Source organism: Antrostomus carolinensis, unplaced genomic scaffold, assembly GCF_000700745.2.
Source record: "Antrostomus carolinensis isolate BGI_N321 unplaced genomic scaffold, ASM70074v2 scaffold24341, whole genome shotgun sequence".
Lineage (NCBI taxonomy): Eukaryota > Metazoa > Chordata > Aves > Caprimulgiformes > Caprimulgidae > Antrostomus > Antrostomus carolinensis.
The window spans coordinates 1-17,042 of record NW_010293853.1 but is presented as its reverse complement, the minus strand read 5'-3'; the positions used below and the strand labels follow the sequence as shown (position 1 = coordinate 17,042).

General features: G+C 46.2%; 1 protein-coding gene across 1 annotated transcript; it reads left to right on the top strand.

The window, feature by feature from the left end:
- Positions 1 to 1,295: 1,295 nt before the first annotated feature.
- HPSE (heparanase) lies at positions 1,296 to 12,229 on the top strand (the record flags this gene model as incomplete). The annotated part of the gene is made up of 11 exons (XM_010177452.2): positions 1,296 to 1,443; positions 2,760 to 2,885; positions 3,264 to 3,437; positions 3,909 to 4,080; positions 4,677 to 4,724; positions 7,326 to 7,419; positions 8,049 to 8,155; positions 8,992 to 9,106; positions 10,975 to 11,093; positions 11,227 to 11,373; positions 12,070 to 12,229. Coding segments are annotated over 11 exons (1,410 nt in total), but the record flags the coding sequence as incomplete, so codon positions are not given.
- Between the last annotated feature and the right edge of the window lie 4,813 nt (positions 12,230 to 17,042).

The window sequence follows — 17,042 nt, the reverse complement described above, 5'->3', positions numbered from 1 at the left end:
GACTTGCTGGAAGCATCAGTGGGACAAACTTAGGAGAGGAGCTGCTTTGCGAGTGGCAAAAAAGGAGAAGGGAACTGCCGAGCAGAGGGGTCAGGAGGGGTGGGGCGGGGGCTGCGGGCTCTGCTGCTCCATGACATTAAAATCCTCGGGCAGCTTTGCCAACGTTTGTCGGGGCACTGTCAGCATAAGGTTAAATAAATGCAGGGGAAGGTCTGTCACTATCAAAACTAGATTGAGAGATCCTAAAAATGAAGCCCTTTTTCTCCCTTGGGTAGCCCTGAACATCTCTGGACTGCCGAGTGATGGTGTTCCTTGCTGGGCCTTTTGCCTCTGGCTTCTCTCTTGCCCTTTCCTTTGCTCTATTTTTTTTTTGTCCTCTGTTCATTTTGATTCCACCTTCTTTGGAAGCTATCTTAATTTTTTCTTTCTCATCTGTGTGATCCCGTTTTCCAGCACCATGGTATTTCTCCAGTCCTGATTTCCCTCCTCCCACCACTTTCATCTTTTCCTCCTCACCAAGGTGGGGAGAAAGGTGACACAAACTTTATCGGAAAGTGCTCAGGTCCCCAACCTCCAGCCCTAACCGCACACCTTGGGGTCCAGTCTGGGGCCAGTCCCACCACCACGAGGAATGGGAAGCATTTGGTGGCCTCTAATCTGATAGTGCTTGTGTGCCTGGTGTCCTCCAGCACCTCGTGGTTTCCCCCAGTGAAGGCCGGGTGTCGGTGCTGCACATCCTGTGTGGGGTGTACACAGGTCACAGAGGCAGAGCTTGTGTTATTTTATAATCCTGCTTCACTAAAACTAACACTTGTCCTAGCGTGGACTGTTAATTGCTCTTGGGTGCCAAAGTGATTGCTTTGGCTTTCGAAGATGGGACTGATGGTATAAAGTCAGTTTTACATCCACCTTCTCATGGGACTGGTATGTTATTTTTGTATAAAAAACCAAAAAAAATCTAGCGGAGAAGGATGCTTAGGACAAAAAAAAAACCAACCTGTTTTGAAGTATCCCTTTACTTTGCCCCCAGGATTTGACTCCCTGTCTGTGAGTGTGTTCCCTGGGGCCCATCTTCCCCTCTCTGCCTCGCTGATGCTCTCCTGGCCCACTCAGTGGGCAGCATCTCTGTTGCACAGTGCAGAGGAGAGGGGTCAGGGGTGCCTTGAGGCTACTGGGTAGTCCCAGGTCACCTACTGCAGCTCGTCCCTCTGAGCACTTGCCATGTTTAACCTCTACACCGAAGCCATAGTCTGCATGAACATAATGTTTCTTCTGTTTCTTGACATCTTTTCCTCAGCAATCCCAAACTGCATGCCCTGGCGAAGGCCCTGTCCCCAGGCTTCCTGAGGTTCGGTGGCACTGAGACAGATTTTCTCATCTTTGATCCCAACAAGGACTCAACTTCAGAAGAAAAAATCATCTGGGAACTTCAGGCCCAGCAAGGTAAAACAGGCACGAACGTGTTAAACTTGAGACCATCCTGGGTTTAGGAGGTGGTTTTGATGCAGGCTGGGGCATGCAGCACTGGGGGTCCTCCACTGGGTCAGCTTTGCCCTCCTCTATGGAGGGAAGATTCGTGGACCTTTAGCACAGTCCATAGGAGGAGCTGTATCAGCCATGGGAAAATGAGGAAGGGCACAAGGGAACTCATGTCTGCCGCAGCATCTGCTGGGACTCTCCCTTTGCCACTCTGCACTCCCCACAGTAGCCTTGGGAGCTCCCCCACCGCCTGGGAGGCGGTCAAGGTCAGCTCAAATGTTGTGGTTTTGTTACGAAAATTAAGTAGCGGGTGGAAGAAATAATCTGATGACAACAGAGTGTCTGTTTTCTCTACATTGGCCAAAGCCTAGAGTGAGGTAGGCATGCCCTCCTTTTGCTGCAAGAGGGCAAGTGCAAACCCACCGGACCACTGCCAACTGCTCAAGCTTGGTCCTGGTGCATGAGATTTCCTACTGTCTTAAAGTCCATTTTCTCTTTAAACTTAGTAAAAGCACATAAACCATTCTAGAGGTGTTTTAGATGAAAAAATCCCCATTGATTCCTGTGGTACGTAGCACAACCGTGCCATCGTACATTAGTGTACAATTGGCGATGCTTGGTTTTGAAGTTGAGTAGTACTTTTCCCCCCGAACCGCTATGCTGAGCATCTGCCACCTCTCTGGGTATGGCTTGTTCCTGCTTTGCATGCTGAGAAAAACATGAGCTTTGAAGAAAGTGTCTCATGACTCCTGCCAGTGTTGCTGCTGCGCGGGGCAGTCGGCGCTTTTCCCTACGCAAGACAGGCAGCGCAGGAAGCGCTGTCCCGTATCTGCCCACAGCCAGGCAGGCTGTGAACCCTGTTGCACCACTGCACACCGGGGTGGCTTATCTGCTCCTTGGGCACCGCAGCCTGGGCTTTGTCAGCTCACTGGAACCAGGGTTTCTGGATGGTGCTCCAGCTAAAATAGTTTATTGGGGTATGACCACCACGATACCAGCCTCCAGAAACACAGCTCAGTCTCCCCCCACCTTGCCACCTCCATCACCTTCAATAGGGAAATATGTATTATATATGTAATATATATTTATGCATCAAGCCAGTCTTCTTTTTCTATGTGTTTAACATTGTGAAAGTAGGGGTGTGTTTCACAGAAAGGCACAACTGGCTCGCAGCCTGGCACCAAGCAGTTCTTCCTCCTGAGGGATACAGCCCTTTGCACGCTGGACCCTGGCTGTGAAGATGAAGACTTAATTGCTATCAACCTTCTTCTGCCCTACAGAGGCTTGTGGCTCAAGGCCCGCATTTGCTGCTGTTGAGAAGCTGCTGCTGGCCCAGTGGCCCAGCCAGGAGAAACTGATTCTTGCAGAGCATACCCGGAAAAAGCACAAAAACACCACCATTACAAGTAAGACTTCAATGGATTTTTCTGCTCGGGTGTATAACCAGGGGGATGCAAATCTCTGCCCTGTGGTAGGCTGTTAGGTGCTGAAACCACTGAAAATGAATGTTTTTCTAAGTGGGTGAAATATTTCTAAGAAATCTTTTTCTACTGTCTGCCACCTCATATCTAATAGTATTCAGCTGCTGCAGGAGTTGGGAGGATCTCACCACCGTGCAGGATGGTGTGTGGTAAGGTCTGTGCTCTTTTGTCCAGCTGGGAGAACTTGGCACATCTGCAGCACCAGACTAAATAAATACAGGCGGTAAAGACTGTCGCTTGGCCAGAGCTCAACTAGCATGCCGTAGCCTTGAGATAAACGTTCCCCCTTTCTCCTCCATGCAGGAAATACGCTCGATATTCTCTACAGCTTTGCCAACTGCTCAGGTTTTCACCTAATCTTTGGGCTCAACGCCTTGCTGCGGAAAGCTGGCTTGCAGTGGGACAGCTCGAATGCCCAGGCACTGCTGGACTACTGTGCCTCACGGTGGTACAACATCTCCTGGGAGCTCGGGAATGGTAAGTGCAAAGTCTGCTTGTGGGCCAGGCTAGCAGTCACCTGGAAAGGTACCACTGCAGGGTACGGGCTAGTAATTTTGGATGCTTTGGATGACTTTGCCCATAAAGGCAAGGTGATGTTTTATTGGGAAACGTTAAGGTCTCTTAATTTGCGAGGAGGGACTTGACAGAAGGCCCAACAAATGAGCAAATTGATATGATTTTGCTCCTCCTACCAAGACTCTTTGATGAGGTGAACAATGCCCTGTGAGGTGCATGGTGTCACTTATGGGAGCTGGCTGGGGTAGAGTTCTGGAGAGCAGCACGCCGTATATCACCTGGGCTTTCTGTTTCATGTTCATCACCTTCAAATATCTTACCTTTGCCATACCAGATCACATGAAGCCATAGGGGGTTAGTACTCCCCATGAGATGCCCTATTTTGTGCCCCAAAACTAAAGTGGGGTGCTGACGTGCGTGTTTCTTCCCCAGAGCCCAATAGCTTCAGGAAGAAATCTGGCATCTACATCGACGGCTTTCAGCTGGGGCAAGATTTTATTCACTTACGCCAACTTCTGAGTAACTATACCCTCTACCGGCACGCAAAGCTCTACGGTCCCGATGTCGGGCAGCCCCGAAAGCACACGCAGAGACTGCTGAGAAGGTAGGGGTGTGGGGCTCCAGCAGCACCCCCCGGGGTGGGCAGATGTGGATAGCAATGGCTCATGCAGGGGGCATGGGGTGGCATCTAAGCAGGGCTTTTCAAAGGATTTTCAAATCAATAGGAAGGATGTACAAATGGATACATCCAGTCTATTTGAGAAATAATTTCCTGCATTTTTCCTTAAATTTAAAACATGGAATTCTTTTTACTTGACCAGGAATGACTGAAATCTTACCTGCATGCATGAGCTCCTGGCTTAACTACTCAGCCAGTTGAAACTAAGACACTAGCAGTACTCCAGTGATCCGCTCACCTTTCAATTGAGTGCTGGCTCTAATGCTGGGATAACAAGGGCTTTTCACCTGAGAAATCTCCGTGTGTCACTCAAGCATTAATTCATCCTCCCAGCAATCTGCTGAGGCAGCTGGGTTGCCCAAAGCCCATTTAAAAGCCATGGCAAGCATGGCACCAAAGCAGTTCACCACCACTACTGCCAGCTGGGGGGAAAGGGGAGGGCTGTGCGTGGCAGCTCGCTTGTGGGGGACCACGACCTGTCACTAACCCCCTGCTCTCCACCGCATCCCCTCTGGTTGCAGCTTCCTGAAATCGGGAGGGAAGGTGATCGACTCTGTCACGTGGCACCAGTAAGTATTGCTGAAATACCATCACCACTGCTTATTGCCTGTTTTCTTTACAAAACGGCAATTTGAACATCTCAACAGGAAGAAGAGAGTGAAATGCCCCTTTCAGCAGTTCCTCAGGTGCCTCTCTGCAAACTCCTTTGCTCAGAATAAGAGTTGAATTGAGGGAGCACATTGCAGAAGTGCAGAAGGTCTCCAAAGAGGCTACTTGGTGCAGAGACCAAAAAGCAGTGGCAGGGGTTTGTAATGTAGGCACAGAAGTGGGGAATGCAACATGTGCAAGATGGTCATTTTGCTTGCTAAATATGTACACAGAGAAAAACAGAAGTGGCATGTGGAGAAAAAGATGGCATAGTAGCTTTATTTCTCAGAAGAGCACGGGGGGATAGATCATGGCTCTTCCTCGCACGAGGAGTTTCTGCAGTGGTCGAGCTTTTTAACATATGCCATGTTTTAACATGTACCAAAAGCTAGTGAGATCTGGGCAGCAGTCCTGGTTGTCTCAAAGCTCCAAGCTACCAACCCTTGCAATAAAGTGTGCTTTCCCATGGGAAGGACGGGGTGTTGTATAAAAGGAAAAGAAGGTAGCTCAGGCTTACTTAGCAGAGATGCCTCTGCTGAACTTCTGCAAGAGCAAAGGATTTTTAACACAAGGTTTTAAACAACCTGTGGGTAGCTGGGCTTTGAAATTGAGTCAGTGCCCCTGGCATTGGTGCTCTCCTTGGCATTAGGAAGGCTGAATCTGCTTGAGTGAAAGCTTTGCTTCCTAAAAGCAAATTCAGGGAGTCACTGATGACCCTGCTGGCAAATGCATGCAACTCCTTATAAAAAATGCAGCAGAAGCGTTGCTAGCTGATATGTTACATGCTACTTTTTTTCTCTATTTATGTCTGTTTGATATAAGCAAAAAGCCTTGCAGGTCTGTATGATAGTGTCACTGGGCTAGCCCTTGGCTAGCAGCCAACACAGCCGTTCACCCACTTCCCCCCCACCCCAAGGGGACAGGGGAGAGGATTGTGGGGCAAGGGTAAGGAGACTCGTAGGTTGAGATAAGAATGGTTTAATAATAGAAATAAAACTTAAAATAATACTAATATTAAAATAGCAGTGATAATGATGACAGTAACAAAATATGCAAATGAGTGATACACCATGCAACTGCTCACCACCCACCGACCAAGCCCGGCCCATTCCCAGATAACGATCCCAGAGAAGCAACAATCCCGAACCAAAACCGCAATCCTGGGAGAGCGAGAGGCCAAGAGAAAGTCAGAGAGAACCAAAGAGGAAGAGACCCTCACTAATATGCTGGACATGACATGATATGATATGGAATATCCCACTGGCATATCCAAATGCCAATTTAGCTTATAAATTTAAATATTCCTCACCCCCTTAGATCTTGTTATCAGTGTTGCTCTCATAACAAGTCTCAGGCTTAAAGCAAAAAGCAGCACTGTTCTAACTACTGAAAAGAAACCCAGCCCTGTTCCAGCTAAAAACCAGGACAGTCTGACTGACCCTTACCCATAGAGAAGTGGTAGCAGCATCTCCTGCTCCTTTATGTTTGCTCTCCGAGTCAGTTCTGGCTGTGTCTGGGTAACTCACCCTCGGATCCCACCTGCAGTGGAAAGCACCGACACAGTTCCAGCCCTTTGCTCTTGTGCCATGGCTTAGAGCTGCAGTTTTAAAGTGCTCAGATGAGCAGTGGGGTAAATTGTCCCCAGGGCACCTGCCACAACTCCACATTTTTGAAAGTGATTTCCATGTGAAGGTGGTTTTCTTTCTGGAGTTGAATGCAGCATGGTGATATGCAGCAGTCGGGTAACAGTGAGAAAAGATGCACCTGCTTATATATATGTGTACATATAAGACTTATCTATGTATTTTGAGCTGCTAGTGGGGCATAAAACATGTCCTCTTCCCTCCCTGGGCATTATTTTCTTTAGCAATTTAGGATTATCAGGTTTTAGCTTCCTCTTGTGGCTGGAAGACTTCAGCTACTTCTGGTAGGACTGAGTGACAGTGTGATGAAATGCAAAAACCACAGTGATCTCCATTTCCCGTTCTTTATTCGGACAAACCAGACTTAAAGGCTTTTCTGCTCATGGTGGAGGGCAGCCTTCATCCCATAGGGATGCCTCCATCTCGGTTCCCCTCCAGATGACCAAAATACTCCAACAGAAATACTCAAATCAGAAGTTGGGATCTGATATTTTAAATATATAACTTGATACAGTAAAGCAAGTAATCCCATAGGAGTGTCAGACTCCTCAGCAAGAGAAGATTTACAGAAGGTGGCTCTTATTCAGTGATGTTTTCCTCGTTCTAAATGAGTAGATGCAAAAAACCTCTACTACTACTAATTTTGATCAAAATTTCTGTGAGATCCTGCCTCCATTAAGGTAATTATACTTGATAGTCCCTTAAATATAAACAGCATACCTACACATTTGGAAAACAAAAAAAGAAAAAGAACCAAACAGAAGAACAATGCTGTGGATAAACATATCAAGCAACTGAGTACTTTCAGTGGTGTTTTGTACCAGTGGTGGTATTTTTCCTTAATTTTGACTGTGGGTTTGTTTTTCTTTCCATTTCCAGTTACTATGTGAATGGACGAAATGCAACGAGGGAGGATTTCTTGAGCCCTGAAGTGCTGAATACGTTTTCCACAGCTGTGCGCGAAGTCCTGGAGGTGCCTTGTCCTGTTCAGTCGTTCCCATGTTCAGTTTCCAGGGGGTTAGCAGAGAATCAGGAACAAAGTACAACTTCTCACTAGCAATAAGCAGGGATCCTCAAAGCTTGGGTGCTGCTGTTATTGCAGATTAAAAAAAACCAACCAACCAACCAAAAATATCAATACTAGTAACAGATGAGCTCCAATAGTTTGCCATGGGTAGTGCCAGATATATCACACACCTACAACATTCTCATTTATTGATGTAGTCATTACTCAGGGAAGTAATTTATGGTGATTTTCCCCCCTTCACCCTGATTTCTTTGTATTTTGTGATCCTGAGAACACTATAACCTAGAATATACCACTACTCAGCACAAGAAGACTTACAGGACCTGGCCTTTAGTGACTTTTGCATCCTTCTGTGTGCATAGATGGGATTTTTTGGAGGGAGGGGGAAATAGATCTGTTTCTTGTCCTTTTGATAAAAATTTCTGTGACATCCCACCTCAGTTGGCATTATCCCTCAGATGCAAACGTTGTATGTAGGCATTTGGCTAAAGCACAACATTTTGATTGACCATTATTTTAGTAGCCAAAAAACTTAACTGTTGTCTTTCTCTTCTCCCCTACACCACACTGGCCAGATTGTTGGTGGGACTGTGCCCAACAAGAAGGTCTGGCTAGGAGAGACAAGCTCTGCCTATGGAGGGGGAGCGCCCAGGCTGTCCAACACTTACGTTGCTGGTTTTATGTGAGTACCATGTCATGGGTGTGGGGAAATTACACATTTTACCAGCTGAAGGGGGTTGCTTATATGGCCCTCAGGAGGAATATCACCCTCAGGCTTCCCGAGGAGCACAGGCAATGGCTGAGCTGAGGATCATAACCCTCCCACCATTCCCTGTGTGCTTCCCCCATGCCTGAGGTTCGATGTAAGCTAAGGAAATAGCAGATTCCTATGGGAAATGGGGGGTGAGAAGTGTGAGAAAGTTGTATTTCTGCCCTCAAATCCGCAATGCTAACTTTGTCCTTATGTGAGGACAGAAAATTGTTCAAGAGATGGGTGTACATTTTCAATGTCATCCTTCAGCCACCGTGAAATAACTAACTAATGGGAAATGTAGTCATGAAAATAATTTTCTCCAAGGGCTCCAGTTGTAGCTTTTTGTCAAAATAAAAAATTCAGACTTTTCTTAGTACTTTGATCGGTTTGAAGGAGGTAAAATTGCATGAAAATGTGTGGCTCACACTTTGACAATTAACCAAAAACATGGTTGCAGTATATTTTTTTTTTCCATCTTATAAGGCATGGTGTTATTTTTGTCAGGGCCTGGTGGGCCAGCAAGTCAAAGCCAGGTAATGGCAGGACACCCACCAACTTGGACCTCCAGAGGTGGTCTCATTTTTTTTTTTTTTAAAGTAATCAATGCCAGACTTAAATTGAAATTAGTTGTGTGATTTTAAGGAAGTCACCATCATGCCCTAATTCTGGCTTTCCTACTTCCCCAGCTGGTTGGAGAGGGACAACAGTGTACAGTTGAGGTCAGCAATTTCATCTGCATGTTGTTTGCCTCCTTTTGTTGGCAGGTGGTTGGACAAACTCGGGCTTTCAGCCAGGCAGGGGATTGACGTGGTGATGAGACAGGTTTTCTTCGGGGCAGGGACCTATCACCTGGTGGATGCCAACTTTGAACCTTTGCCAGTATGTACGCAACCCCACTAACACCATCTGAACGCTGCATGTATTTCTGCACAGGCAACACTGGATGTGGAGACACAAGTCACCTATTTTAACTACGCAAGATAGTGATAGATTTTGTAGGATAATCACAATTATCCTTGCACCTAAAGTTAGCTCATGTTTCATTATGTGTTCCTATATTACATATATAGATCAAGATATTTACTGCAACTGCAGGGATGCAGCTGGTCTTCAGAACAGCACAGACTGATTTCTGGGACGCGATGCTCTGATTTGTTTGCAGATGTTTCTGGAGTTTACAAGGTGTTTCTGGATGGACTGTTTTGGTTGGAGTACTCCTCAGCTGAATGATCAGCAGCTTTAAAACAGAAGTGATACTAAGTATTATAGTAAATTATATCCCAAGTGAAAACCAATCCAACATGAAGTCAAGACTCAAGCGTTTCTTGGGTCATGAGCATAATCAGCCTTCAGTAGTGGCTAAAGGATAATTAAATGAAAACATGCATTTAGTATAGTTGGATTTGTTAGGAAATAACATTCCACTATCATGAAATATCATTATTTGAACTATATGTTGTTTTTGCATGTACAGCATGTTTCTTTCTGCTAGTAGCACTTACCTTAGGGTGAGAGGATAGTGTCTTTAGCTTTCCTCTCATTCTTCTGCTTCCAAGTTGTGATTTTTCAGAGTCTTATAGAGACCATCTGAGAGGAAACCCAGCACATGGGGGTTTTTGTGTCCTGCCTGTTGAGCTGGTCCCTGTGCTAGGGGCTGCATTGTCAGGCTTGTTTCTTTGGGCTTTTTATTCCCTCATTTAAAATAGATTTTATTTGAACTAAAAGGATGTGCCTTGTTCCTCACCTACAGGTGGTACAGATGCTAATCAAGCTAATAATGCTTTAGAGGCAGGAAAATCCAGACCCAGGTCCATCAGTTTTAGTTAGCATGGAAATGAAGAGGCACAGCAGTGTCAGAAGGCTGCACTTCCTTGCAGAAGGGCTAAGCATGCAGTCTGATAGGAAAAGTGTCTTCTCTGGGTTCATGGTGAGTCAGGAGAGAAACATGAATTTTCTTTCTAGGAAAACCTCAAAGACAGACAGATAGATGAGCTGTAGGAGAAGTTCTCTGAAACCCTCCAGCTGGGGCACATCCTCCCCTAGGGCTGCGCTTGAAGAAGCAATACTGCAAAATGCAGCCTGCTTGTTGTCTCCTACTCCCAAAACCCACCAGTGCAGACCACACGTGCTCTCTTCAGTGTGGTCACATGCTTCATAGAGGAAAAGCAGCAGTCAAGATGCAAGGAAAAGCAGACCTGGAAAAAATGAGTCTGCACTGGGCATCGCCCTCCTCTTGGGCATCATCCTGGGGTTTCAGAGGATTTACTCTTGACTGGCATTCAGAAATTAATCCTGAGCCCTGTTCAAAAGCACAATGTTAATGAAAGTTGTTGGGGGCTTCTTCCCAGTGCTGTATCTGTGAACTGGGCACAGGCTTTCCTGCAGGAAGGGCAGCTCATCCCCCACGGGTTCAGCCCTGATGTGCTCTGTACCCTGCAGAATGGCCTTTCCAAAATGCAAACAGTCTTTCCCCCCACAGAAAGAGCTGTGAGACTTGCATATGAAGGAGAAAATGACTCTAAGGTACTTTGTAAACACAGCTGCTCTGCAGCATAGAGGTGGGGTTTTCTCTTTAGCTGTGCTGTTTGTGGGAATTTAAATAGATATGGTGATAAACTTGGTAAAGCAAAAAAATGATGGGGGGAAAAAAACCCCTGAAATTAGTAGGAAAATGAACATTAAGCTAAGCACCGTGTGGAATACCTGCCATGTACACAAGTGCTTACGTGTGTTTCTGTGCCTCCCAGGATTACTGGCTCTCACTGCTCTACAAGAAGCTGGTGGGTACCAAGGTGCTGCAGGTCAGCCTGGTAGGAGCCGACGAGAGGAAGCTCCGTGTATACCTCCACTGCACAAACACCCTCCAGTAAGCTTCCAGAAAGGGCAAAATATCCCAGAAACTGAGCCCATGGCCACCCCCAGGCCAAGAAATCAATTTGGGACAGCGCAAGGACCTCTTTCTCACCTGATCCCCACAACCATCTTCTCTTGCCTTGCAGACCAAAGTACAGAGAAGGGGACGTGACACTGTTTGCCTTAAACCTCTACAATGTTACGCAACATTTGCAGCTACCGAGCTACTTATCAAGCAAGCACGTGGATCAGTACCTCTTATTGCCTCATGGCAAAGAGAATATACTTTCCAGGTAAGCATGTGATCCTTCCTGTCTCTGTAGAAATGATTGTGAGTAGAGTTAGATGGCTCCTAAAGCCTCACCTTGTTCAATTTGTAAGGTGGGGGGGGGGAAAAGATGTTACCATTCTGTCATCTGGGGTGTTTTTTCAGTAAGGTCTGACTTCTGTTAAATCAGGTCTCCTTAAATCAGGGTGCTGAAAGCTTGTGAAGGTACAAGGACACTTGTTTGATGTTAATCAGGAAGCTTTTTCATAGCAGGCTTCAGGGCTCTGGACCAGCTGCTGAAGTCCTTTTTCTTTTCCACAAGCACAGGTATATTGCTTTCCCAAGTGCTGACTCCTGATTTACAGCAATGCCTATGGTTTCTTTTGTTGTTACTGCTAATGTATCGGCACAGGAAGGATCTGCTCTGTGGGCATTGAAGATATCTTAATACTTGCAGGAGAAAAAACAATTATAATTTGTACTTTTCAAAGCCTGTTCTGCTGTTAAACTCGCTAGGAAAGTAAGAAACGTGTACCTTTCAACTTGCTTGTGCTACAACTCTAAAGGAATCCTCGCAGAGGGGGTGTAGCACACATAAACCTTCAAGGGAAGTTTAGTTTGGCTTTGGGCTGAGTTTATGTTTGCACTTGGGTCCAGAGCTGCTTGTGCTTGACGGCAAACAGAGTACAGCTGCCCAAACAGTCTCTCTGTCCTTCTCCAGGTCTATTGAGCTGAATGGCCGTGTGCTACGGATGGTGGATGACAAAACACTGCCAGAGCTTATCGAAAAACCCCTTGGACCTGGCAGCGTCCTCGGCCTTCCAGCTTTCTCTTACGGCTTTTTTGTTATCAAAAACGCCAAAGCTATTGCTTGCATTTAAATGGTTAATACACACACACAAGAGAAATGTAAAGCACTTGGCTGGCAGGGAAGCTTAATCCTCGAAATTCATGTTTCTACCATGAGATTTAATTCTAGAAAGGGATGCAAATGTGGTGGCACTGGTACAGTCTGTGGCCTGGGGAAGACATGAGGTCCTGCTGAGTAATTTGATGTGAAAGATGCTTGTTAAGCTCCCGGGAGAATTATCCAGGTAGAGCAACCCCAGGCAGGGACTGGTTTTGCTCTCTGTCCAGCCTGGGTTGCTGCCCTTCTCCACACCACGTGCGGAGCTGCACCAGCTTCTCACGCTGCACTTGGGACTCTGCCAGCTGGGAACTGCAACTTCCCCTCTCCCTGGCATTTCTGCAAACACAGCTCTAAAAGCAGTTCCTTCAAAAGCTTGCCTTCAGAAAGGATGGGCAGGGGTTTTATTTTAGCTGTACAGCTGTGATTTTGCCGGCACCATGTGGGGCAGCCTGAGGAGGGGTTGTGGTTGCTGAGGGCATCTCAGGGTGGGAAGTGGGGACTCAAAAAGCAAACAGAGATTCGAGGTGCCTGCAGGGGAAAACGCCTTGCTGAGAAACCAGGTCCTCCATGGGATTCAGGGCAGCACCGCATGTTTTTCCTAAGCTAGGAGAGTTCAGTCACAAGATGGAGCTGTGGCCACGTGCTTTCCAAAGGTGAGCTCTTGACACAGAAATGCAGGTGGTTGCTGTAGGGTGGTCCACCTCTGCCTTCACACACTTCATCCCTGAGATGAAAGGAGAGGAGACCACCAGCACCCCAGCAAAACCTCCGTGGTCAGTGGACTGCACAACAATGTCTTGGACTCTTCAGCCTTCACTGCCCTGCAGGTGGTTCAGCTGGAAAGGACTCCCCAGAACCCGTCTGCAGCTGAAGCTCTGCTTTACGCTCCCAAACTCACTCGGGTCTCTTCTGTCCTTGAGGAAACGGGAGAGTAAAGAGACTGAGCAGATGACCCACCCCTTGACCATCAGAGAGATGTCAGTGGCCTTAGAACATCCTGGGGACAAACCTGCCGGGCCAGGCTGATATCCCTCCTGCTGGGGAAACAGCCATTTTGGCCAGAAATCTGTTGGCGATGACTTTTCTCCCCGGCCGTGCCTTCCCCGTGCGCACCCTGCTGCGGCTCGGTGTGCCGCTGGCTGCTTTCCTCCGGCACGTGGGCTGCAGGGCAGCAACACGCCTCGGAGAATGAATACCTGTGTCTCCTGTACGTGTTTATTTGCATCTCCTTCTCCTGAAGACACATAACCCACGCCACTGACAACGCCTTACAGTATTTTGAGCACAGCAGGGGAAGACACCAGCACCACACCCCACTGTATTTCCCTTTTTAAGCTTTAAAAGGATGCTACCAGCTACATGGGGTTTCAATGCAGGGCAGAGGGGGAGGGAACCTTTTTTTAATGAGAAGACTTTTAAAACTTCTGAAAATTGCACAATAAAAAGGTTATATTTAAGTTCAGGGTGTCAAAGGAGTGTTTGCATCCACAAAGCAGATGCATTCTGTGAAGGGTTATGTATCAGGGGGCAATATAGATCAGAAATTAGAGTAAGGGGGGCTAACATTGTCCAAGTTCAATAGAAGAAGTAAAGAGAGTATAAAATGGAGTGAAAACTCTTGCGTACAGTCAACATAAAGTTAATATATTTTTATTATAATAAGTCACAACTCAGACAACAAAGTTATTGTTTGCCTGGTAGCTTCTTTTTAGAACTTTTCTAACAGTTTTGTTTATTCCAATGCTTGTGACTTTTATATTTGAAGATTTTAATTAAAGTTATTTATACCAGCTTTTGGCAATCTTCCTTTTTTTTTTTTTTTTTTTTTTTTAATTTATATACTGATACCGCAAAACTCCCTGTGTTTCTTTTGGGCATACATCACCTGTGCTTTGTGTGATTCCCAACAAGAGTGCCCCACATAAATCCAGATGAAAGAAAGCATAGCCAGGTTGGTGTGTTTCATATGTAGCTGACCACCAGTTCAGAAGCCCTCCACCCTACTATCTGACTCGGGCACAAGATGTGGGCTGATGATCGGGGTGCAGGAACTACTAGGAGGGGTATGGGGATGTCCAGGAGTGCAAATGACAGCTGCTCTGACTTCATGTCCCAGCCACATCTTCTCTGACCACACAGCCTGATCCTTCATGTGGCGGGGTGGCGAGAGGTATGATTTACAGCTCACATAACCGCTTGCAACTTAAGGTCTGTGCACACCCAGATGTCTTCTCTTTACAGAGTGTTGTATATTAGGCTGATGGCTACTGTTAGCTCTGTACAAACAAAGCAGGGTGGAGAGGAGCGTAGGAAACGAGATGCACACCAAGACTGGTGTGGTTAGAAACAGGTGAACATTGCCCTTGCAGGGCTTGTCTGCAGAAGCAATGCCTGCCCCACAGGCACCTTATCTCAAGGGCTTTTTCTCCTCTCTGAATGTTGTAAACCTTGGGGTCTTGACCTTGAATGTCAATATATCTATGCACACACACCTATCTGAGATCAGGAACAATGATTATATCGCACAGATGTTTGTGGTGGTTTCACTTGGCTAGCAGCCAAACACAGCTGTTGGCTCACTGCCCCCTCCCCAGGGGACAGGGGAGAGAACTGGGGGGGCAAGAGTAAGGAGACTCGTAGGTTGAGATAAGAACAATTTAATAATTGACATAAAATAAACCTTAAAATAATAATTATATTATAATAATAATGATAATAATAGTAATAAAATATGCAAATGAGTGACACAGTGCAATTGCTCACCATCTGCCAACCAAGCCCAGCCCATTCTCAGATAACGATACTGGAGGAGCAATGATCCCGAAATCACAATCCCAGAAGAGTGAGAGCCCGAGTGAAAGCCAGAGAGAGCAAGAGAGGAACAGACCCTCATTAATATACTGAACATGATGTTACATGATATGGAATATCCTATTGGCATATCCAAATGCCAATCTAGCTTATTAATTTAAATATTCATGGCTCCCCTCTAGACCTTGTGCTTGTAGACTAACAAAATACAAAGTTGGTCAATTCCAGCGACAAATGAAAACACTGGCATGTTATCAACATTTTTCTCATAACAAATCCCATGCTGAAACCAAAACAGAGCACTATTCTAGCTACTAAAAATAAAGCTATTTCTGTCTCACCTAAACATCCGGACAATGTTCCAATTTACTTTTGCATTTTTGACTACGGAGCTTGGATTTACTGTAATCAGTTCCTGGAAGGTGGAGAAAGTTGCACCATGAGACCTTTGTATAGGGCATCATTTAATGGATGTGAAAATAAGGAAACTGATAATCTCCTTAGAATCAGGGGTAATTTGACCATCAACTCAGATTTGAGTCAAACAAGACAGTGGGTTCGTAATAGCTTTTGGTGATTTTTTTTCAAAGTCTGAAATGTGCTATTCCCTAGATTTTTTTTTCAGTGAGGGGTCAGGCCATCTTATAATGAATATAAATCTATTAACAATAAGTTTGCTTTTCTGCTTTACTTTCACAAACTCCTTAAAAATTGTCTGCAGACATTCTAGGGTTTGCTGACCATATCACAGATTTTAAAAAACCCACCCACAGCATCTGCACAGGAGCAGCCACCCCGTGAAAATCGGAGCGTTGGAGTTCCCACCGACACAGCAGGCAGAAAGGCTGCAGGCACGGCGGGTTGTTGGGGCTCGCTCGCTGTCCTCCCCGATGCGCTGTTCAAACACACCCTGGGCACCCCTCTGTACCTGAATAACGCCCAGGAGGACTGACCTTGGTAGCGTGAAACAGAGCCAAGGTCACCAAAAAAAAAAAAAGAAAAGAAAAAAAAAGTGACACTTCATCAGAGTTGAGCAACTGTTTCTTTTATGGTCCTGTGCAAATTGTTTTACTGCTGTTGAGTGCTGCTCGTTAACACAACAAATGGAAAAATGTGAAAGTCGCTTCTCCATCACGTTGGTTTTTATTTCCTCCTGGTAGTCAACGTTTTTGGAAATTAAAGTTCAAAATGGTTTCCCCTGTTTTTGTCAGTGCATCAGTCGTTCAAGTTGAAGGGAGTGTGGAGTGTTATACACTACACTGAATTCTCCAAAAAATCTTTCAGCTGCCAGTCTGGGGACATTTTATCACTGAAACCACGCCATGCACGGCAACATTTTTATGGCCCTGTCCAAAGCTCTCCTCCTTCCCCGGTGTATGCAATAACTCGTAAGATGGTGGGAGAACGGAGTGAATTCTGTCAGAGGCCGTATCCAAAGGCCACATAGGACGTCAGAAATTTTTATTAACTACAGTTTGGAAAGGTTTGGGAGATGAGACATATCCTGATGCATGAACACACATGTCTCACAGAATCACACAGAATCACAGAATGTCAGGGATTGGAAGGGACCTCAAAAGACCATCTAGTCCAACCCCTCTGCCAGAGCAGGAACCTAAACGAAATTACACAGGAAGGCGTCCAGGCGGGTCTTGAATGTCTCCAGAGAAGGAGACTCCACAACCTCCCTGGGCAGCCTGTTCCAGGGCTCTGTCACCCTCACTGTAAAGAAGTTTCTTCTCAAGTTTAAGGGAACCTCCTGTGTTCCAGCTCACACCCACTGCCCCTAGATGATGCTGTTTGACGATACACAGTCACCTACAGGATTTCAGCAGACAGCACGGAGGAGTTTGCAGACACTGAGCAGTGAAAGCGGCAGACGCTGTCAGCGAGGCGCCGAGGCAACGGAAGGTGACAGAATTTAAATCTGTGCCTCCTGTTGGTTTGCCTCCGGTCCCGATCGGGTGCTGTCA